The sequence below is a fragment of the Dendrobates tinctorius genome, unplaced genomic scaffold, assembly GCF_039654945.1.
Source record: "Dendrobates tinctorius isolate UK_male_01 unplaced genomic scaffold, ASM3965494v1 ptg000084l, whole genome shotgun sequence".
Taxonomy (NCBI): domain Eukaryota; kingdom Metazoa; phylum Chordata; class Amphibia; order Anura; family Dendrobatidae; genus Dendrobates; species Dendrobates tinctorius.
The window spans coordinates 36,976,275-37,001,128 of NW_027361752.1; the positions used below are offsets into that span (position 1 = coordinate 36,976,275).

General features: G+C 46.1%; 1 protein-coding gene across 1 annotated transcript; it reads right to left on the bottom strand.

The window, feature by feature from the left end:
* Window positions 1–1,411: 1,411 nt before the first annotated feature.
* On the bottom strand, window positions 1,412–24,481 carry LOC141097500 (uncharacterized). The gene is made up of 7 exons (XM_073584723.1): window positions 24,433–24,481; window positions 24,200–24,326; window positions 20,346–20,518; window positions 19,114–19,289; window positions 17,459–17,624; window positions 14,369–14,496; window positions 1,412–2,378 (listed from the first exon to the last, which is right to left on the bottom strand). The coding sequence occupies exons 1-7, from the start codon at window positions 24,479–24,481 to the stop codon at window positions 1,689–1,691; spliced, it is 1,509 nt and encodes a 502-aa protein (XP_073440824.1). The 3' UTR covers window positions 1,412–1,688.
* Window positions 24,482–24,854: the final 373 nt, after the last annotated feature.

A 24,854-nucleotide genomic window follows, 5' to 3' on the forward strand; every position in this document is an offset into this window, starting at 1 on the left:
CGGATCTCTTCCAGCCGGCCTGCAGTATCTGCATGTGTTGGACCTTTACTATAAACAGAAAACACTTAATGGTTCTGACCCCAGGCCACCCTTTGACCCATGTAACTAGCAACTTAGTAAATTTACTTTAAGGACACAGCACAGAACACTTGTTCTTAATAAGTGGTGTCTAAGACTCCATCACAGGTGCTTGATAACACCCTACATTGACATTTCTTGATATCCAGATATCTCCCATATAAGCAGAAATGGTGATACCAGTCATGCGATGTATGCCATCACATTCGTTGCGCATCTATCACAGCGCACCCCTTATAAAAGGCATTAATTAAATAATATTAAAAAGCATTGAACTAAAATAAATTGAAATACTACCAACCAGCAATACGAAGCTGCTGGTATACGGAAGACAAAGCATGACATATGGCATATCGTGTGGCATAACAAAAAGTATCCAGATAATATCTCCCATAATGAATATCTGAGTCCTGGACGGAATAGTGGGGTTCTGGTGGCATCAATCCTTTTTGTATGCGGGTGGCAGACTCATTGGAATTGGAGTGCCCAGTGTCAGGCAGCTGCCACCAAAGCAAATAGGGTCATGGGATGCATTAGAAGAGGTGTGGGGACACGAGATGAAAACATAATTCTCCCTCTGTACAAATCACTCGTCATACCACACTTGGAGTATTGTGTGCAATTTTGGACGCCGGTGCTCAAGAAAGACATTACTGAACTTGAAAGGGTTCAAAGGCGGGCTGCTAAAATGATAAAAGAAGTTGGTTCACTACAATACCCAGAAAGGTTATCAAAATTAGGTCTATTTACTCTAGAAAAGAGAAGACTTAGGGGAGACTTAATATATATGTACAAATATATCAGAGGGCAATACAGAGATCTCTCCAATGAACTGTTTGTACCAAGGACTGTGACAAGAACAAGGGGCATTCTCTTCATTTGGAGGAAAGACAATTTCTGCACCAGCATAGAAGAGGGTTCTTCACGGTGAGAGCAGTGAGGCTCTGGAATTCTCTTCCTGAGGAAGTGGTGATGGCCAACTCACTGAATGAATTTAAGAAAGGAATGGATGCTTTTCTTGTGAGTAACAGTATAGAAGGTTACGAATAACAGAATATTATAGGTAGATGGTTGACCCAGCTTAGGGGAAGGAATTTTTTTCCCTATGGAGAAAATTGGCTTCTACTCTGTGGGTTTTTTGCCTTCCCCAGGATCAACAATGCAGAACAGCTGCACTAAAAATAGGCTGAACTAGATGGACATAAGGTCTTCCTTCAGCCTTCAAAACTATGTTACTATGTTATTTTCATTTGTTTCGATAAAAACACATTTTATAAAAAGGAAAAAATCACAACAATGAAGAAGTTCTCAAAAGAAAACCTCGTACCTGAGCTGAGAACCTAATGCTTTTGAAAACTAGAATTATTTTTTCTCTATTCCTTTAAGTAGAATTTGTGACTCCACAACTACTGACCTCCATAACGGCTTATTTGCTTACTACCATGATTGTTAGACCACAGCTAATCACTACAAGCCTTCTGGTCCAGCTTCCCTAAGAACATATTAGGAAGAGATCGAAAAAAAACTTGAATTCCACTTGAACTGGTTCATGTTCAAAAGACGCATCAGTGGAGCTGTGGAACTTGAATTTTATCCAGAAGCATAGGAGATCATCTCTTAATATAATCAGAAGAAACTTGTTCGTGATCTTTACATGGCATATCTTCTACCTCAGTCTCATTTTCAAGGTTGGACATTTGGGGTTCATCCAAAATTAGTACATCAGAAAAATGTCTAAATTGCAACAAGTCTGTAGGGTCTTTAGTTATTTGCGGTTCCTTTTGTTCTGCTGTTCTAGAACATGCCCAGAGGTCCCCAGGATTTGCTATTGACACAGAACTGAAATCAATTGTACATTTTTTATTTCTGTTGAGTAGATATGAAGTTCCTTTCGTGTCTTCTCTTCTGAACGCATTATCCGATGGACATTGGACTCCCATCGTCATATTGGACATGACACAGAAAACTGGATGTTCCTCGGCAATATTTGTTGTAGAAAAAGAGATGGTTGCGTCCCCAAAAATATTAACTCCTTCAAGTTGCAGACTAGCGTTAGACAATGGTGAATTCTCCATGGAAAGCTCCTCTCTGGTCAAGAAGTTTTCATTTTTCATGTGTTGCCCCATAATTCTTATAGCTGGATTATTTGTAATATATGAAGCATTTTCCTGCTCTCCTGTTGCTGATAGACAACGATCCCCTTCCATCTCGCTGTCCCTCACTGTCTCCATAAAGATTAGAGACGCAGGTGATACGGATTCATTTCTTTCAAGTAAAAAATTTAGATTTTGAAGAGATTTCTGAGAAAGGTGAGAACAAATATATGTTAGAATAAGGACTCGTACTCATCTGCGAGAAAAACAAACGAGTGCTATCTGCTAAAAAATCGGATTGCACTCTGACCAATGTTAATCTATGAGTCCCTGCTCATCTGTGATTTACTTTTTCTCAGTTCAGAACGGGCTGAGAAAAAAAAAAACCACCATGGTGCGATTATTCTCATATTTCAGACGAGACTCGCCAATGCCTGTCTATGGGTGTGATGAAAAAAAAAAAATCGCACAGCTCTCCGACCATGCGAGCACAGTCCAATTTTTACACCCATGTCCTTGAAAACCGGATATTTCATCAACTGCGTAGAGTGAAATCACAGCGTAACAAGTTAGAATATATATATATACATACATACACGCATTGTCAAAATTGTTGGTACCCTCGTTTAAAGACAGAAAAACCCACAATGGTCACAGAAATAACTTGAATCTGACAAAAGTAATAATAAATCTGTGACGAGCGTCAGCTTACGCTGAGTCGTTTTTCTTCCCAGAGTGGACCCTCTGGGCCGTGGCACCCACCCACCTAGGGCGAGCTGACCTAGTGACAACCCACCCCCTGTACAGGGAGTGTCAGAGTGCAAGACCAAGGGGGTGAGCCACCACGGCAGCTGGACCAGACGACCAGCTCAGGAAGACACTATTGAGTCTCTAGCAACAGGACGAACAGGATACGAAACATAAAGCGAGGTCACAGGGTTTCTTCAACAAACGTGGTTTCACACTTTAATCAGGTGCAAGGCATAAACAGAGAATCAGGTGCAGGGCACAAACAGTGAAGCACGGCAAGGCGCGTGCAAGGGCACGCCAAATGTTCCAGACATAACACGTGCTAGAAAACATACCAGGGTCCAGGGCAGGGTAAGTGTTAGGGGTCACATCAGAGTTCCTAGGAAGGATGCGTGCTAGGGCACGCCAGAGTCCAAGACAAGGTGCGTGCTAGGAGACACGCCAGGGTCCAAGGCAGGCGTGAAGGCATCGGACTCCGAAAGACTGGCAAGGACTGACAGGATCCAGGCATCAGGATGTAGTCATCTGGTTTCGGACCTTTGGCAGCGGTCTGCAGACTTCGGGAATCCGGCAGACAAACCAGGATACGAGGCAGGGTACGTGCTAGGAGACACGCCAAGGTCAGAATTCAAGGCAGAGTCCTGCGCATGCCGAGGGGCATGCCAGTGTCAGGTTCAAGGACGGAGGCCTGCGCGTGCAGAAGGCACGCCAGGGACAGGTACAAGGACGGAGGCCTGCGCGTGTAAAGGGACATGCCAGGGACAGGTGCAAGGACGGAGGCCTGCGCGAGTAAAGGGACATGCCAGGGACAGGTACAAGGACGGAGGCCTGCGCGTGTAGAGGGACACGCCAGGGACAGATACTAGGACGGAGGCCTGTGCGTGTAGAGGGACACGCCAGGGACAGGTACAAGGATGGAGGCCTGCGCATGTAGAGGGACACGCCAGGGACAGGTACAAGGACGGAGGCCTGCGCGTGTAGAGGGACACGCCAGGGACAGGTACTAGGACGGAGGCCTGTGCGTGTAGAGGGACACGCCAGGGACAGGTACAAGGACGGAGGCCTGCGCGTTTTAGAGGGACACGCCAGGGACAGGTACAAGGACGGAGGCCTGCGCGTGTAAAGGGACACGCCAGGGACAGGTACCAGGACGGAGGCCTGCGCGTGTAAAGGGACACGCCAGGGACAGGTACAAGGACGGAGGCCTGCACGTGTAAAGGGACAAACCAGGGACAGGTACAAGGACGGAGGCCTGCACGTGTAAAGGGACATGCCAGGGACAGGTGCAAGGACGGAGGCCTGCGCGTGTAAAGGGACACGCCAGGGACAGGTACAAGGACGGAGGCCTGCGCGTGTAAAGGGACACGCCAGGGACAGGTACAAGGACGGAGGCCTGCACGTGTAAAGGGACGCGCCAGGGACAGGTACAAGGACGGAGGCCTGCGCGTGTAGAGGGACACGCCAGGGACAGGTACTAGGACGGAGGCCTGTGCGTGTAGAGGGACACGCCAGGGACAGGTACTAGGACGGAGGCCTGCGCGTTGTAGAGGGACACGCCAGGGACAGGTACAGGGATGGAGGCCTGCGCGTGTAGAGGGACACGCCAGGGACAGGTACAAGGACGGAGGCCTGCGCGTGTAGAGGGACACGCCAGGGACAGGTACTAGGACAGAGGCCTATGCGTGTAGAGGGACACGCCAGGGACAGGTACAAGGACGGAGGCCTGCGCGTTGTAGAGGGACACGCCAGGGACAGGTACAAGGACGGAGGCCTGCGCGTGTAAAGGGACACGCCAGGGACAGGTACAAGGACGGAGGCCTGCGCGTGTAAAGGGACACGCCAGGGACAGGTACAAGGACGGAGGCCTGCACGTGTAGAGGGACACGCCAGGGACAGGTACTAGGACGGAGGCCTGTGCGTGTAGAGGGACACGCCAGGGACAGGTACAAGGATGGAGGCCTGCGCGTGTAAAGGGACACGCCAGGGACAGGTACAAGGATGGAGGCCTGCGCATTGTAGAGGGACACGCCAGGGACAGGTACAAGGACGGAGGCCTGCGCGTGTAAAGGGACACGCCAGGGACAGGTACAAGGACGGAGGCCTGCGCGTGTAAAGGGACACGCCAGGGACAGGTACAAGGACGGAGGCCTGCGCGTGTAGAGGGACACGCCAGGGACAGGTACTAGGACGGAGGCCTGTGCGTGTAGAGGGACACGCCAGGGACAGGTACAAGGATGGAGGCCTGCGCGTGTAAAGGGACACGCCAGGGACAGGTACAAGGATGGAGGCCTGCGCATTGTAGAGGGACACGCCAGGGACAGGTACAAGGACGGAGGCCTGCGCGTGTAAAGGGACACGCCAGGGACAGGTACAAGGACGGAGGCCTGCGCGTGTAGAGGGACACGCCAGGGACAGGTACTAGGACAGAGGCCTGTGCGTGTAGAGGGACACGCCAGGGACAGGTACAAGGACGGAGGCCTGCGCGTTGTAGAGGGACACGCCAGGGACAGGTACAAGGACGGAGGCCTGCGCGTGTAAAGGGACACGCCAGGGACAGGTACAAGGACGGAGGCCTGCGCGTGTAAAGGGACACGCCAGGGACAGGTACAAGGACGGAGGCCTGCGCGTGTAGAGGGACACGCCAGGGACAGGTACTAGGATGGAGGCCTGTGCGTGTAGAGGGACACGCCAGGGACAGGTACAAGGATGGAGGCCTGCGTGTGTAAAGGGACACGCCAGGGACAGGTACAAGGATGGAGGCCTGCGCATTGTAGAGGGACACGCCAGGGACAGGTACAAGGACGGAGGCCTGCGCGTGTAAAGGGACACGCCAGGGACAGGTACAAGGATGGAGGCCTGCGCATTGTAGAGGGACACGCCAGGGACAGGTACAAGGATGGAGGCCTGCGCGTGTAGAGGGACACACCAGGGACAGGTACAAGGATGGAGGCCTGCGCGTGTAGAGGGACAGGCCAGGGACAGGTACCAGGACGGAGGCCTGCACGTTGTAGAGGGACACGCCAGGGACAGGTACAAGGACGGAGGCCTGCGCGTGTAAAGGGACACGCCAGGGACAGGTACAAGGACGGAGGCCTGCGCGTGTAGAGGGACACGCCAGGGACAGGTACAAGGATGGAGGCCTGCGCATTGTAGAGGGACACGCCAGGGACAGGTACAAGGACGGAGGCCTGCGCGTGTAAAGGGACACGCCAGGGACAGGTACAAGGACGGAGGCCTGCGCGTGTAAAGGGACATGCCAGGGACAGGTACAAGGACGGAGGCCTGCGCGTGTAGAGGGACACGCCAGGGACAGGTACTAGGACGGAGGCCTGTGCGTGTAGAGGGACACGCCAGGGACAGGTACAAGGATGGAGGCCTGCGCGTGTAAAGGGACACGCCAGGGACAGGTACAAGGATGGAGGCCTGCGCATTGTAGAGGGACACGCCAGGGACAGGTACAAGGACGGAGGCCTGCGCGTGTAAAGGGACACGCCAGGTACAGGTACAAGGACGGAGGCCTGCGCGTGTAGAGGGACACGCCAGGGACAGGTACTAGGAAAGAGGCCTGTGCGTGTAGAGGGACACGCCAGGGACAGGTACAAGGACGGAGGCCTGCGCGTTGTAGAGGGACACGCCAGGGACAGGTACAAGGACGGAGGCCTGCGCGTGTAAAGGGACACGCCAGGGACAGGTACAAGGACGGAGGCCTGCGCGTGTAAAGGGACACACCAGGGACAGGTACAAGGACGGAGGCCTGCGCGTGTAGAGGGACACGCCAGGGACAGGTACTAGGACGGAGGCCTGTGCGTGTAGAGGGACACGCCAGGGACAGGTACAAGGATGGAGGCCTGCGCGTGTAAAGGGACACGCCAGGGACAGGTACAAGGATGGAGGCCTGCGCATTGTAGAGGGACACGCCAGGGACAGGTACAAGGACGGAGGCCTGCGCGTGTAAAGGGACACGCCAGGGACAGGTACAAGGATGGAGGCCTGCGCATTGTAGAGGGACACGCCAGGGACAGGTACAAGGATGGAGGCCTGCGCGTGTAGAGGGACACACCAGGGACAGGTACAAGGATGGAGGCCTGCGCGTGTAGAGGGACACGCCAGGGACAGGTACCAGGACGGAGGCCTGCGCGTGTAGAGGGACAGGCGAGGTATGCGCGTGCTAAGAGAAGCACGGAGAGCACAGTGCAGAGACAGCGTAGGTGCAAAGAAGCACAGAGAGCATGGCTGGGCACTGGCTAGCTGATCGGGCTGCGGCACTGACAGGCGGGCAAGACTCCAGCGAACCCAGCTGAGGCATGGCAGGCGACACAGCTGTCACTGACCGAGCACGGCTGAGGCACAGGCAGGCACGGCTAGGGCGGGCACGGCTGAGGCACAAACAGGAGGCTAGGAAGGCCAGGCACATGCAAAGAGCACACGAAGCAACAAAGCAAGACAAGAAACAAGGCAGAGCAAAACAGGGAGCGGAACACGGAGAGGAACATAGGCAGAAACACAGAGTCAGGTCAGAGAGAGAACAGAGCTAGCAGCAGAGTGTAGGCCGAAGCCCAGAGCCGGGCCCGAGAGACAACACAAGACATGGCACGAGACAGGAGGCAGAGTACAAGCACAGAGCGTGTGCAGAGACGCATGACAGGGCAGATTGCAGGGGCACAGAATACAGGGAGCGACCGAGCAGACCAAGCAGCCATGCAGGGAAACAACATGATACTCAGGCCCTGACCATAGGGAGGGGCGGTCTGATATAGCACCAGTACTTCCGGGTCAGGACCAGGGAGGAACTTTGGGTTCAGATCCTCCAGGATCATAGAAAGCATTGCTAGAACAGCCTGGGTAGAACCATAGAGAAGGTTACATGATCAGGGGTTCCAGGAATACAGCGGATTACAGAATCAGACAGAGACGGATGGTTACCCAGCAACAGCGTGCAGCCATGAGGTAAGGCGCGCGTGCACACTGCTCCAGGAATCTTGCGGCATGACAGACATGGCGGACATGACAAAATCAAAAATCTATGAAAATGAACAAAAGAAATTCAGACATTGCTTTTCAACCATGCTTCCACAGAATTTTTTAAAAAAAAATAAAACTCATGAAATAGGCCTGGACAGAAATGATGGTACCCCTGAAAATAATGTGAAAAAAAGGGACATGTTAAATCGCGGTGTGTCCACTGATTAGCATCACATGTGTCTACTATCTTGGAATCAGTGAGTGGGCCTGTATAGAGGGCTACAGATACTCACTGTGCTGTTTGGTGACAAAATTAGAATATCTTCAAAAAGTTAATTTATTTCAGTTCTTCAATAAAAGAAGTAAAACTCATCTAATATATAAAGCTGAATGTGTGTGTGTGTGTATGTATGTATGTATGTGTGTATGTCCGGGATTGGCATCCGCACCGTCGCAGCTACAGCCACAAAATTTTGCACAGTCACACATCTGGACCCCGAGAGCGTCATAGGCTATGTTGTGAGGTGAAATTTTAACCCCGCACGTTCCAATTCACCAAACAATTGTGCCCCTATCTACATAATGGGGAAAAAGTGAAAGGAAAAGTGTTGGAGGCAAATTGACAGCTGCCAGATGTGAACAAGGGGGACTTAAAGAATGAGAGCGATGGAGCCAAACAGTATATACCACACAGTTGCTAAGGTGGGGCCCTGACATGGGATACTCACCACACACGGGGATATGAACACACACACAAAATGCGCCACACACTACCACGTGCTTCAACACATATACCACCCTCAGCACACATTTCACCACACAAAAGTCGAAACACAAAAGTCGCCACTCAAAACTCGCCACGCTGTCCCAGAGCTGTTTAAAAGATGAAAAATGAGCTGTGATTGGTTGCCATCAGCAATAGTTTTCTTCGTAGACAGTTGTGGTAACTGAGGCCTATTATTCTTATCTTCTATGGTGTTATCGTCCTTCTGGAAAGCTGGAAATAACACAATTTATTACCGTGCCGACACAGACCACCCTCTGACACAGACTGCAGGGGGAGCCCAGTATCACACAGGATAGGATTAGATACATGGCTCAGCAGTCAGTATCACACAGGAGAGGATTAGACACATGGCTCAGCAGTCAGTATCACACAGGATAGGATTAGATACACGGGTCAGCAGTCAGTATCACACAGGATAGGATTAGGTACACAGCTCAGCAGTCAGTATCACACAGGATAGGAATAGATACATGGCTCAACAGACAGTATCACACAGGATAGGATTAGATACACAGCTCAGCAGTCAGTATCACACAGGATAGGATTAGATACACAGCTCAGCAGTCAGTATCACAGGATAGGAATAGATACATGGCTCAGCAGACAGTATCACACAGGATAGGAGTAGATACACAGCTCAGCACACAGTATCAAACAGGATAGGATTAGATACACGACTCAGCAGTCAGTATCACACAGGATAGGATTAGATACACGGCTGAGCAGTCAGTAACACACATGATAGGATTAGGTACACGGCTCAGCAGTCAGTATCACACAGGATAGGGTTAGATACACGGCTCAGCAGATGGTATCACACAGGATAGGATTAGATACACTGCTCAGCAGTCAGTATCACACAGGATAGGATTAGATACACGGCTGAGCAGTCAGTAACACTCGAGAGGATTAGCTACACAGCTCAGCAGAAAGTATCACACAGGAGAGGATTAGGTACACAGCTCAGCAGACATTATCACACAGGATAGGGTTAGATACACAGCTCAGAAACAGGATGTGCCAAAGGAGAGGACATGTTCCAAGAATTCCACTCTTTCCATCTGATTTGTTTTTTGATTTTAAACGCCTCCAGTTTCCAGTTCAACTGCTATTTGCAATGTCCATTAACAATGCTCAGGGACAGTCCTTGAAAGTAGTAGGGATCAATTTGCAATCTCCATGCTTTTCTCATGGTCAACTTTACGTGATCTGTTCAAGAGTTGGAACTGCCAAAAATCTGTTAATCTTTGCACCGAAAGGAAAAACCAAAAATGTTTATCAAAAGGCTCTTGAATGAGTTGAAAATAAAATACTATCAATACTTGGGTAATCATTTAGTTAATTTGTGTTGCAAATCTGTAGTGTTGAATATATGATGTGAAATGTTTTTATGTGCAATATAATCATTATAATTTGTTATAACTAACCACAGTTGGTTACTATGCCCGGGCAGCGCCGGGCTCTTCAGCTAGTATATATATAGAGAGAGAGAGTCATTACACACAGAGTGATCTATTTCATGTGTTTATTTCTGTTAATGTTGATGATTATGGCTTACAGCCAATGAAAACCCAAAAGTCATTATCTCAGTAAATTAGAATACTTTATAACACCAGCTTGAAAAAATAATTTTAAAATCCGAAATGTTGGCCTACTGAAATGTATGTTCAGTAAATGCACTCAATACTTGGTTGGGGCTCCTTTTGTAACAATTACTGCATCAATGCGGCGTGGCATGATGATCAGCCTGTGGCAATGCTGAGGGGTTATGGATGCCCAGGTTGCTTTGATAGCAGCCTTCAGCTCGTCTGCATTGTTGGGTCTGGTGTCTCTCATCTTCCTCTTGACAATACCCTATAGATTCTTTATGGGGTTAAGGTCAGGCGAGTTTGCTGGCCAGTCAAGCCCAGTGATACTGTTGTTTGTAAACCAGGTATTGGTATTTTTGGCAGTGTGGACAGGGGCCAAGTCCTGCTGGAGAATGACATTTTCAGCTCCATAAAAGCTTGTTGGCAGAGGGAAGCATGAAGTGCTCTAAAATGTCCTGGTAGACGGCTGCGCTGACTTTGGTCTTGATAACACATAGTTTACCTATACCAGTAGATGACATAGTTCACGAAACCATCACTAATTATGGAAACTTCACACTAGACATCAAGTAGCTTGGATTGTGGCCTCTCCACTCTTCCTTCAGACTCTCCGACCTTGATTTCCATGGTCTAGTGTGAAGTATCCACAATCAATGAAGTTTCGGTGTCATGCCCTTCATGTCTGTTGTGCCGCATGACCCCTGGAGCAGTGTGCACACGCACCTCATGGCTGTTATGCTGCATGACCCCTGGAGCAGTGTGCACGCGCACCTCATGGCTGTTATACTGCATGACCCCTGGAGCAGTGTGCACACGCACCTCATGGCTGTTATGCTGCATGACCCCTGGAGCAGTGTGCACGCGCACCTCATGGCTGTTATACTGCATGACCCCTGGAGCAGTGTGCACGCGCACCTCATGGCTGTTATGCTGCATGACCCCTGGAGCAGTGTGCACGCGCACCTCATGACTGTTATGCTGCATGATCCCTGGAGCAGTGTGCACGCGCACCTCATGACTGTTATGCTGCATGATCCCTGGAGCAGTGTGCACGCGCACCTCAAGACTGTTAGGCTGCATGATCCCTGGAGCAGTGTGCACGCGCACCTCAAGACTGTTAGGCTGCATGATCCCTGGAGCAGTGTGCACGCGCACCTTATGACTGTTAGGCTGCATGATCCCTGGAGCAGTGTGCACGCGCACCTCAAGACTGTTAGGCCGCATGATCCCTGGAGCAGTGTGCACGCGCACCTCATGACTGTTATGCTGCATGATCCCTGGAGCAGTGTGCACGCGCACCTTATGACTGTTAGGCTGCATGATCCCTGGAGCAGTGTGCACGCGCACCTTATGACTGTTAGGCTGCATGACTCCTTTGCTATTCTTAGCTTTGTAGTACTTCCTATGTTCTCTGTCTTTGCCTGGCTTTACTATCCTCTGTCTTATTGTGATCCTTTTGCACAAGCTCTGCTTCCTTCCTTTGCTCTGCCCTATTGTGCTCTCTTGCACAAGCCTCCTGTACTGTGCCTCGCCATGCGGTCTGTATGCGCTTTGGCCATGTACTCTGCTTTAAGCCTAATCTTTGTATTCTGCCTTCCAGGCAATTGACTCAGCTGAATCTGACTCTGTCACTTTCGGGAGCCATGTCATCTGCTGGTGTAGGTCCACTGTGTTTTATCAAGACCAAAGTCAGCGCAGCCGTCTACCAGGAAATTTTAGCACTTCATGCTTCCGTCTGCCGACAAACTTTTTGGAGATGGAAATTTCATTCTTCAGCTAGACTTGGCACCTGTCCACACTGCCACTGGATTAAAAACAACAGTATCACTGTACTTGATTGGCCAGCAAACTCACCTGACCTTAATCCCATAGAGGATCTATGGAGTGTTGTCAAGAGGAAGATGAGAGACACCAGACCCAACAATGCAGACGAGCTGAAGGCTGCTATCAAAGCAACCTGGGCTTCCATAACCCCTCCGCAGAGCCACAGGCTGATCACCTCCATGCTACGCCACATTGATGCAGTAATTGATGCAAAAGGAGCCCCGACCAAGTATTGAGTGCACACATACATTTCAGTAGTCCAACATTTCGGATTTTTAATTTATTTTTTAAAGCTGGTGTTATAAAGTATTCTAATTTACTGAGATAATGACTTTTGGGTTTTCATTGGCTGTAAGCCATAATCATCAACACTAACAGAAATAAACACTTGAAATAGATCACTCTGTTTGTAATGACGCTATCTAATATATGAGTTTCTCCAACCAGGAATTAATCCGCACAGCAAGAAAATGCATTCATTGTGCACATGCCTGTGTGAACTGCCGCCTAAGAGTGCGTGCAGTATAAGAAGTTCTCCATAGACCGGGGTGCCACTTCAAAGCAATAGGCACAACAACTTCACCAAAAAAGAAATACAGATGGCACTCACCGATTAAAATCTTCTTTATTCTATTTCTTTAAAACATCGGCATAGGGAGGATGGAGGCAGGAGTGGAGATGACGACAGCTGTTTCGCGCTGCAGTGGCGCTTCTACTGGTCTCAGCGTCATCTCCACTCCTGCTCCCATCCTCCCTATGCCGATGTTTTAAAGAAATAGAATAAAGAAGATTTTAACCGGTGAGTGTCATCTGTATTTCTTTTTTGCTGAAGTTAATATATGAGTTTCACTTTTTGTATTGAATAACTGAAATAAATTAAACTTTTTGATGATATTCTAATTTTGTGAGAAGCACCTGTATGTATACATAGAATAGCTAGATAGAAAGAGGTCAGTGACATATATAATTATACATGCACAGTGCTTGTGTAGCTTTCTGTGCATGTATTTAATTATTAAATAAATACATAGCAGAAAAAATGTTGTGGGATCCCCTGAAATTTTATTAACCAGCAGAGGGAAAGTGGACAGACTGATAGCAACACCGCAGAAGAAATGCTAGCACAGGCTTTCAGTATCCGTTGTTTCAGATGCTGCACATCTCGTATCTTCACAGCATAGACAATTGCCTTCTGATGACTCCAAAGATAAAAGTCTAAGGGGGTCAGATCGGGAGACCTTGGTGGCCATTCAACTGGCCCATGATGACCAATTCACTTTCCAGGAAACAGTTCATGTAGGAATGCTTGGACCTGACACCCATATTTGATGATATGGCATGGTATATGGGGTACAAGGATAGTGGGGCCATTCTACATCAATGGAAGCCTCAATTCCGCTGGATATCTGAAATTGCTACATGATGATGTGTTGCCCTCTTTATGCACTAAAGATGGCACGTTCCCTGAGTTTTTCCAGTAAGATGGTGCACCACCATGTTATGGGTGTCAGGTCCGAGCATTCCTACAAGGATTCTGACCCCTTAGACTAGTATTTCTTCTGGAGTGTTGCTATCAGTTTGTCAAGGGTCGGAGAAGACGGTTGCATTGACAATCCAACATAATGGGCAGCACTTTGAACACATTTTATAATTGGTTATAAACTTGTAAATAACTCATGAAAGAATAAGGTTACATTAAAACCATGCGCACCATTGTTTTTCTTGTGAAATTCTCAATAGGTTTGATGTGTCACATGGCCCTCTTCCCAATGGAAAAAATAAAGTTGGAACCAAAATGGCCAACTTCAAAATGGCGTCCATGGTCACCACCCATCTTGAAAAGTTTCCCCCCCCATATACTAATGTGCCATAAACAGGAAGTTGATATCACCAACCATTCCCATTTTATTTAGGTGTATCCATATACATGGCCCACCCTGTATATTACATTAGTTCAATTGGATGTCATGTGATATCACAATTCTCCTGTAGTGCCTGCAATCTGCAGTTTACCCCAATTATCATAACTTATCATTAAGGTTTTAAACTGCTTGTCCCAAGGTAATAGTGGGTCCTATGTTAGGGAATGGTTGTTGAGATAGGAGAGCCATTTCAATGTAAAAGCAAAAAAAAACTATAATATAATTAATGTGAATATTTTGCTTTGACTTCATTGACATTTTGGATTAATTCTGGGACTACTTTTTGGACACGTAACTCTAGCAACCTTTCTTGAGTCCAACAGATATTTGACTGCATGGAAAGTAAAAAAAAAAAAAACTTACCAAAGCATTTGGTGTTAACATCTTCTTCCTGCTGATGTATCCGGCTTTATCAAGTGCACATAAAATCATCATCAATCCGATGGCAAAAATGACAGCAGTTACGGCAATATAATAGATTCTTGTGTCACCTGTAATAATAAGCAAGACTTCATATTTTCACAAATATATAGAACTTGAACTGCCAACCCAAAAATAAATTTAGTTTGCAATGAAACCTGGCAGTGAGTGCTCAATTTTCCTGTACATGCCATATATTTAAAATTAACGGGTTGTCCATGAAATACATATACAGGTAAGGGCCTCCAGAGAAAGGAAGAAGTTCTTTGTTGCCAGTCTTTGCTTTGAATCTAAATAAAAAAAACAAAAGCTATTGTTTCTCACCTGTCCTGGTTCCAGAGCTGAGCATCGTGTCCTCCTCCAGCCTCTGTGGGCTCCCCCTGCAGTTCTCTGCCAGCTCGCTCCTGTGGAGTCATTCTCATTCCACTGAATCTGCCTCAACTAAAGTCACCAATCACCTACTAATCGCCAAAGTCAAGTCTGTCCTCCTCCTCATGAACATGCCCTTTGCCTTTGACACAGTGGACCATTCTCTCTTACTACAGATTCTCTTATTTCTTGTTATCATAGACTTGGCTTTGCATTGGATCTTTCATACCTAACAGACCGAGCATTCAGCATCTCCCACTCACACACCATTTCCTCAACTTTTCCCGCCATCTGTTGGTGTCCCCCAAGGTTCAGTTCTATGACCCTTACTCTTCTCCATTTTTACCTTCGGCCTGGGACAACTTATAAAGTCCCATGGTTTTCAGTGTCACCTCTATGCTGATGACACACAGATCTACATCTCTGGACCTGATATCACCTTCTTACTAACCAGAACCCCAAAAGGTCTGTCCACTATTCCAGCCATTTTCTTTGCTCAAATTCTAAAACTTAACATGGACAAAACAGAATTCATCATCTTTTCCCCATCTCACTCAACCATCACAACAGACCTATCCATCAAAGTCAAGGCTGTTTATTCTACCCAGTCCCACAAACTCGCTGCCTCTGGGTAATCCTTACCTCTGCTCAATCCTTCGAACTACATATCCAATCCCTTTCCACTTCCTTCTGACTCCAAGTCAAAAATATTTCCAGTGTCTGTACATCCCTTGCCAAGAATCTGCTAAAACACAAGTGCATGCCCTCATCAGCTCCTGCCTTAACTACTGCAACGTCCTGTGTGGCCTCCCTTTTTGCACCCCTCCAATCTATCCAACAGTCTGCAGCCTGACTAATGCACCTGCCCCCCCACTATTCCCCGGCCTCTCCTCTCTGCCAGTTCAAAACCCTAACCAAGACATACAAAGCCATCTGCAACCTGTCACCTTCATACATCTGTGACCTCGTCTTCCAGTACTTAGCTACACGCAACCTCCGATCCTCACAAGATCTCCTTCTCTACTGAACTCTTATCTCCTCACAATCGGATACAAGATTTCTCCCGCGCATCATCCACTCTGAAACTCTCTGCCTCAACATATCAGACTCTCGCCTACCATGGGAACCTTCAAAAGGAACCTGTAGACCTACCTCTTCCAAAAAGCCTACAACCTGTAGTAATCCTCGCTTTCCTATACTGCTGCACGACCAGCTCTACCTTCACCTACTGTATCCTCACCCATCCCTTGTAGACTGTGAGCCGTCACGGGCAGGGTCCTCTCTCCTCGGTGAGTCAGTGACTCATTTTGTTCATGATTATTGTATTTGTTTTTTATTATGCACACCCTTTTCACATGTAAAGTGCCATGGAATAAATGGTGCTATAATAATAGGCCTGATATGTGGGGATTCCACCTGAGTATACAGGTAGTTGGCATCCACACTGATACCATAGACTGCGTACTATGCACAGAACTTTATGAGAAGCCCAGCTCTGCTATATCAAACAAGGATATATATCTATATAGCAAGGCTGACCAGTACTGTTTTCAACTTTGTGACAAACCCAACGCTGCAATATAGCTTGGCAAACATGCCTTATAGCAGTGCTAGTTCTGTATTGGAACCTCTGGCAAACCTAGCTCTGCTATATTTCTGGGCCAACTGAACCACTTGTACAACTCGGCACTGCTACACCGCTTACCAGCTCTGCTACATTTAACTACTTGTACAACTCAGCTCTGCTACACCGCTGACCAGCCCTGCTACATTGAACTGCTTGTACAACTTAGCTTTGCTACACCGCTGATCAGATTTGCTTCTTTGAACCTTGGGTACAACTCAGCTCTGCCACACTTAATTGACTCTGTAACATTGTACTTCCTGTGAGACGCCACTCTGCTGCTTCAGTTGCCGAGTTTTAAAATCTGCTACAACCATTGTTGTAAAATGCAGCCTCTGCTACTCCAATTGCTGTGGTTCATCTGCTTCCTTTGCTCCTGTTCCTCTCTGCTGTGCCAACACCTCCTTTCCGTGCTGCTTAAGGCCTGTTTCACACTTCAGTTTTTTTGTGTCAGTTAAAATCCGGCAAAATGGTGGAAAGCGGATCCGTTGCCCACTAATGTGAACGGATGCTACCAGACCGTTTTTTTTGACGGATCTGATGAATGAAGAATTTCAAAGGAAGCGCAGCCCGGGGAGGAGAGAGAGAGAGAGAGAGAGAGAGACATGTCGGCGGACGGCAAAATTTTGGCGGATCCGCAAAAAACCGGATCCAACGGATGGCCGTCCGTCAAGATCCGCCAGTAATGCAACTCAATGGGAAAAAAAACGGATCCGCCAAACAAAATAGCGGATCCGTTTTTTTTGCAAAACGGCGGATCTTGACTGATGGACAAAAACTGAAGTGTGAAACAGGCCTAAGACCTGCACACCCAGAGCAAAGGCTTGGAGGCTCCTTCTTACCAGGTGAGACATAGTAGCTGTGTTGTATGCACCTTGCTGCATGTATGGCATCTCTGTACAGTATAGCTGGTCTGTGAGATTGTTCCCCTCCGGTGAGCAGTAAATCTATATTTTGCAGTAATTTATGATGGTATTACATCTCTAAACCTTTGCAGACTGTTACGTAGGTTGAGGTTGGGGTCTGCGCCCACTACTCACCTTTCCCTTGTGCTCCTTTAGTCACCACACATTTCATGGGAGATGGCACTTGTTTATAGTTCATGATACCAGTTATCACCACTGACACACAATAATTGGTGTTGGGAAGCAAAGAGGATATCTGTGTGGTGTAATGTTCCTTAGATGTTCTTCGTTTTATAGGAACCTGGAAGTTACAATATGACAGTATTAGTATATAGATCCACAGCGCTCAACATTGTACTAAATGCCTTGATAACGCAATCATGGACCACTCCATGCAATTCTGCATGAAAGCTTCAAGGGATGATAAGTGGTCAAGGAGAAGGGGTGCCACAAGACCGCTGAGCACAGTGATTGACCTGGAATCATGACACCGCTACTACAACCAAGTCAACAATGTCTATGAAATTCCCGGAAACCCCTTTAAACGAGGTTTCACATATGCAACTTTTTTCTCCTATCCATGGAATCGATGATGAATTTATGATTGCTGAAGGTCTGAAAACTGGAACCATAGAGCGTGACCATCGCTCCATTTATATATGATTTATTAGTTGTAGATCTTAAAGAGTGGGAGTCATCCAATAAGGAGCTCTATCTGTGAGGCAGAGTGGAGAGCCACTTTGTAGGAGCTTGATGGACCTGCCCGTATAGGTATGACTTGCCTAAATCAATTACCACCATTCTACATTTTGCCTGTGGGCAAATCCTTAAGGGACAATTCAATAGGAGCTTAGATTTGCCTTTTTAGAGTATGTGGACTCGATGTCTTTCAGATGCCCACGTACTCGCTGAGGTTTTAACGCTGAAGACGCTTCTGGAAAATGCCAGAGTTTTTCCTTAAGATTGAAGAGATGCACAGCAAGTCGTTGGGACATTGTAGCCTCGTCGGGCTGATTTCAGGCAGAATCTACACGAGGAAGACGCAGTGTGCACATGCCCTTACGCCTCAAGGAAGTGATCGATAGTATAAATGGAAGACGTGATGCCAGCGTGAGCAGAGCTAAACCTTTTCTAATTTTTGCAGATTGTCTTGGGTTTTTGTGATCCCAGGAAATGTATTTTGCATTTTAACAACCCCTGCTTTACTAAACCCCACATAATGCAACAGTCATCCTATCTCTTGTATTTATTGCAGTGGCGATCAGACACTTGGACATGACAACGCGTTAGAAATGATCAAAATATTCTGAAAATTGAAGCGTTATTCCCAAAATAATAACTTTAAAATGATTTATTGATCGCTGTATTTCTGGCTCCTGGGACCCACAGCAGGGCTCTGGATTCTGGGAACTGCGCTCTGCAGGTCCCCCCACTTGAAATGAGGAACGGGGCACATGTTCGACATCCAGTCCATTCATTGCCTATGGAACTGCAGGGAAAAGCCGAGCACAGAGGTGTCCGTGATTTTCAGCAGTCTCATAGGTAATGAATGAAGCGAAGGTCGAGCAGGCTCTCCTGTGCTCCATTGAAGATGAGACTCTCCAGTGTCCCATTCCTGGATTCCAGAGCCCTATTCTCAGGATCGCTTGGGGGGGATTCAGCAGTCGGACCCCAGTGAGTATTATGTCATTATTCAGTGACTTCCTATTTTTGGAATAACCCTTTAATTAACTTATGGATAGATGATATTCACCAGATTGACACCACACAAGTGTATACATTGTACTTACATCCAGTGGTGGCACAAAGTGAATCAGATAATCCATTTTAGCAAAAACATCTGGTCCCAGCATAGTAACATTACGCTGTTCCTTCTCGCTCCACAAGTAAGAGATTGGGGGCCGAATAGAAAGATCGAGGCAGCTGTCACATGCCGCTACATCCACTATGGGAGGACCCACTGTAGCTGAGATAAAATATATATGATCAGAAAAGATTTACATCAAACATAGCTGGGTGATGAGTGGATGGTAATGTCTGTATTTGCTTCAATAAGACATGGAAACTTCAAGACCATGAGCATATGGCAAAAAATGTAAATTTATTTAACCTGTGCGGTAAAGAAAATTGCATCAGAACAAAAAAAATAGCTTGTCCTTCAAAAAAAACAAGGTTCCGCACAGCTCCATCCAAGTAAGGGCTCATGCACACAATCGATCTTCTTGGACAAAAGCTATCCATGGTTTTCACTCATACCCATGATGTTCTATAGGGTTGTGCACATGTACGATTTTTTCTTCGGACCATGTGGTCAGCGGAAAAAATAGTAGACATGTCCAAATTTTGATCCAGGTGTCAGATCAAGATTGGCGATGTAAGTCTATGGGTCCGTGATAAAGGTCAAGTGCGGTTTGATTTTCATGGATTGGCAGAATGAAGAAGGTGGAGAAGCTTTTTTTTTTTCTCTCCACGTCGGAGAAAAACTGTGAAATTGTGTGAACCGACCCTAAAAGGTTAGGAATAATTGTTGTAGAACAGGATTCTGAAGACCATTTTGTGTCTCTTCTGAAGGAGGCAACAAAATTTGAAGATCAAGTGCAAGTTCTGTGAACGTTTGACAAGTCGTAGAAGAAATATCAGACATTTTGATCGGTGGAGTTGGGGGTGTAGAATCCCCAGTGAATACTAGAATTAGACGGACAGAAGCATGACTCGCAGACTTAATTTTGAGTCTCAGTAATGGCTCTCAGAAAATGGCGACAAATCAAAATTTGAAAAGAAAGGTTCTGAATGTTTTACAAGCAGTAAAAAACAAACATAATGTATATTGATGCGTATGCAGACTTTGTATATGTGTACGCACAATGTGTAAATGTGTGTCATGTATTAGTACGAGTGTATTTTATATATATGTTTGTGTATGAACATGTAAAAGGGGATTCACAACGACGTAGAGGAGGCCCAGACACACTTTCTAAACTGAAGTCCTGTGCTCCACTCTCTACCCTATGATTTTACTTACTGTTAATTTTTGGATTCAGGCGAAACTGATAAAAGGTTAAGTTCGATCTTTTCTTATGAGTAAAACTTTGGACTCCTGGCTTGTATTCTGAAAAGATATCTGTGAAATGCTTCGTCAGGTCGCAACGACGTATCGTGATATTAGAGCAATTTATCGCCGGAACAACACGTCTACTGTAAAAATAAAAAATGTTAATAGTTAGCGAGGTTAGGAATAATTGTTGTAGAACAGGATTCTGATGACCATTCTGTGTCTCGTCCGAAGGAGGCAACAAAATTTGAAGATCAAGTGCAATTTCTGTGAACATTTGACAAGTCGTAGAAGAAATATCAGACATTTTGATCAGTGGAGTTGGGGGGGGGAGCTGAGTCCCCCAATGAATACTAAAATTAGACGGACAGAAGCATGACTCGTAGACTTAATTTTGAGTCCATTTTCAGTTTCAGAGGTAAATGGTTCTTGGCTGAGCACTTCTGCCCCTCTGATTTAGTGATCAATGAGGGTCTTAATATTCACCCACCTTCTGATCAAACCTATTAATTATGCTTCTATTACATGGCAAATGTGTTCAGAAAGTGCAGTTAAGGGGTACAGTGCCAGTCGATCATCTGTTCCAGTGCCACCCCTCACTGTGATGTGTAGTGGAGTGCTGATGGATATCCTACTGAGAGCTCCATCACTACCATCTTTGTACTTCCATGAAGGCTGTGGGGTGAATAGTACTATTTACTGTTATGCGAAAGTATTGATGGCTGGTTCCAAGTACCCCATAAATAAAAGCAATGCGAAAAAAGTTTTACAAAAAAATATTTTAAAACGTTTGAATCATCCATCTCATCCCCACCTGAAAATAAAGAAATAAAAAAATAAATATTAGTTTCAGCGCATCAGTAGAGGTCCAATCTATATTTAAGCACTAAAATGAAAGAAATGTTTGGTATCGCTTAAATTATACTGACTGAGATAATTCTGTTTCCCAATTAGCTTTAATGAACAATGAAAGGCAGGAAAAAAACGAATTAAAAAACAGTGTTAAAATTGCTGTTTTTTTTTCATATTTTACTCCATTTGGAATCTTGGAATTTTTTTTTCCAGGTTTTCAGGTCATTATAAGGTAAAGTGAATGGTGTCTTTCAAAAGTACAACTTGTCCAACAAAAAAAATAGTCTATCCCTTCTTGGAAAAAGAGGAGGACAAAATGAAGGGGGTTTGTCCATTGACAATATACACACAGTGCCCCCATAACACTACCTTCCACATAATGCTAACACATTGCCTCCTCATTAGGGTCAGTATTTTTCACCATTTCTTGTCTCTCTGGCATGGGAGAGCCATATGAGCAACTATTAGAGGCTTGTTGTCATGGTTCTGGACAGGGTTCCTTCTCTGTCCTCTCAGTGTTAATTTTGTATGGCCTCCTTTTGGTTTGGGGAGGGCTATATTTACCCGCCTTCCTCTGGGGATCCTTGTCAGTGATACATCTGCCTTGGCTGTGTGTCTGACCCCTGGTGTGCTTGCGTACTGTTTAGTTTGATTGCTTTCTTGTGTATGTCTCGGTCTGTTTTATCGTTCTGTGCATTGCCTCGTGACTCTGTGCTTGTTGTCTGTTTCTGGCTCTGACCTTCGGCTTGGTACTCTTACTTCCCACCTGTCTGCCCCGTTTGTGCTTCACCGCTTTCTCTGGCTTCCCGACCTTTTTGCTACGTCCTGACCTCTCTTAGTGTCTCACTCTTTGGCACTTTATCGACCTCCTGGCTTGACTTCGGCACGTTCAGACTACTCTCTGGCTTCGCTGGTCACCGCCGCTATTCGGCTTCTGGCTCCGCCTCTGGCCACTCCCCCGGTGAACACGTGTCTCAGGTCCTGCATTCCGGCAGGTAAGCTCACCGCAGCGCTCCTCACACACCCTCTGTCCTTCTGTAACATGTGCACAGACTTCTGCTGGAAGTCTGCAGCAGGGTTCTTGATACTTGTCACGTACATTCTCCATGTACTGAAAATGAGAACAGAGCTTTCACCATGTAATATTGGACAAATATGTTGAGTAACATTAGTTGAGAGTCAGACAAATCCCTGGGGGTGTTTACATGTTCAATTTTTTGGAAGGTTGGGTGAGGGCAGATGAAGTGTCCAGAAGAAAAAACTAAAAAAAAAAAAAAGGAATATCCATTTTTCATCCACGTATTTAACTTACATATTCACGTCAAAGAATGTCATCCATATGCCTTCAAAGAGCTGTTTGTTTTTTACTGTTTAATGAGTATGAATAGCATTTTTCTATTTTGCATACAAGAAAAACAGATGCAAAACTGATGGTAAAAATGGACACGTAGACCAAAAATGGTTGGAAATTGGATGCAGCGTAGTGATGAAAAGCATTTTTTTCTCGTATGCAAACAAAACTTTCTGAATGAAGTCTTAAAGGAATCTGATCAGAGCTTTGTGTTTTGCTGTTCCTCTATTATTTCTCCCAAAAATCTTCACAAAATCTCTATGTATAAACTGATAAGTTGGCGTTACCACTCCACTTGGCAAAGAAATGGGTCCCTACACTGTCTTACACTATCAGCATCAATTTTACTGTGGCAGACTGTGAGATCACCCGCAACAAACGATGGCATTCAGTTGTCAATGTTTTCACAAATTCCTAGAAGGAATAATAGAGGTAAAACACAATGTTGGGTTCTAAGTTGAAATGCCTCAGAATTGATATCTAAAGGGGTTGCCAGCCATGGGAAAATTTCATATTACACAATGTTAGGCTTTGGGTCCGTTTGCCGATTCCAATGGATGAGAAGCTGGTCGGTACATAACCAAAAAGGATGAAAATCGCATATTTCTGATCTTGTTAACAGCACTAGAGCTAGCAAGCTCCACTGAATCCTGTTGTGAGTTCATTTTCCCCTTCACTACTGAAGCCTGAGGAACTCCCTCTTCTGGTAAAGAAAGGTAGTGAGCCTGATTATCAAACACCTGGGCCTGATGATGATGACTGGCTGAGTGGAGTTACTGACTGGATATAAGGCTGCCGACGCCATTCTGCCCTGCGGGTGATTTCTCTGTGGGATCCTTGGAGACCAGTCTGAATTCCTGCTCTTCTAAAGCTAAGTTTTCTGCTCGGCTTTTTGCATTTGTGCTTTGACTCTGTTTTGCCTTGTTTTTCTGGATTTCTGCCATTCCCTGCTGGGGTGTGCTGAATTCCTTTAGCTCTGTCTTCTGAAAATACCTGAGTGCTGATTTAGTTTTTGAAGCCTAGCTGCTTCAGGGTCTTTTTTCATAACAGCTTGTTGGCTTATGTCTTTGATAGGGTTTTGGCAGATTGCAGACAGCAACCTTCCTTTCCTGTTCTGTGTAGTTAGGCTGAGCAAATGATGGGGCCCAAGCTATCTTTCTATCTGTGTGAGTGTTTTTTCATCTTGCTTCACTGTCATTATATTAAGGGGGCTGCCTTTTACTTTGGGGTCTGCTCTGGGGCAGTTTAGATTTCCTTTTCTGTCTTTAGGCTATTTATCTCTCCGGCTGTGATCGAGGGGTCTAGGGCATCGTAGGAACCCCCCACGGCTACTGCTAGTTGTGTTGATAGGTTCAGGGGTCTGCAATCTGATAGTTGCCAACTTCTCTGGTTTTCTGGACGTAGCTTCTATTTTTGTGTCTGGCTCCTACGGTGACTCAATCATAACAGAATCCTAATCATTTTAGGATTTCGCAAGATGCAGTATTTGTCAAATATTTCCCCAGGGCTGAACAATCCCTTTAATAAAGAATATATTAATTAACTTATGCAGTCATATTAGGATGGTCGACAGGTTGTCTTAAAACATTTTCGGCTACTTCAGATTTTTGTCAGAACTTACTAGTCTTTGGAGTAGGAGACATCATAGGAGATGAAAGGTTCATCGTTTGGTTCTACCCAGGTCAAGATATGCTGAAAGTTTTGAGAAAAGAGGCGGAGATTTGTTGGAGGTAGGAGGAGCACCGATACTGTACGGGGAAAAGTGAAACATTTCCTTCATTAGCTATTGTAGAAAAAAAATCGAATTAATCCAATAAAAGAAAGTCATCTGCTGAGGAAGGATCTAACACATACCCAATGGAGGCTGAAGACATAGGTATAGTAATGATAGTAGTCCAGTCATCGCTCGAATCGTCACCAGATCTATGAGAAAGTAACCCAAAAATTATGACCTATTGTGTTATATTACTGTGTCTTCAGACAATTATTTTTCCCTTGGGAAAACATAGAAAACAAGGTTCTATTGACCTGAATGTTACTAAATTTTTGATTTGCCAAAGAGTCAAATTTAAAAGACGAAGCATGAGGTCTTCAGTAAATTTCATTGTGTGTATCCTGTATGTTCTTAACAACTGCTATGGGTTCATCTGGTGAGGTGGATTCTCTAAGCCGTAGGTTAGGGTCAGCAACATGGACCGAAAGCAGTGGCAAAGCTGCAGAACTTGCCAGTCTGCACATGGATCAATGAGGACTCATGGTTTCAGGCGGACAAGCAT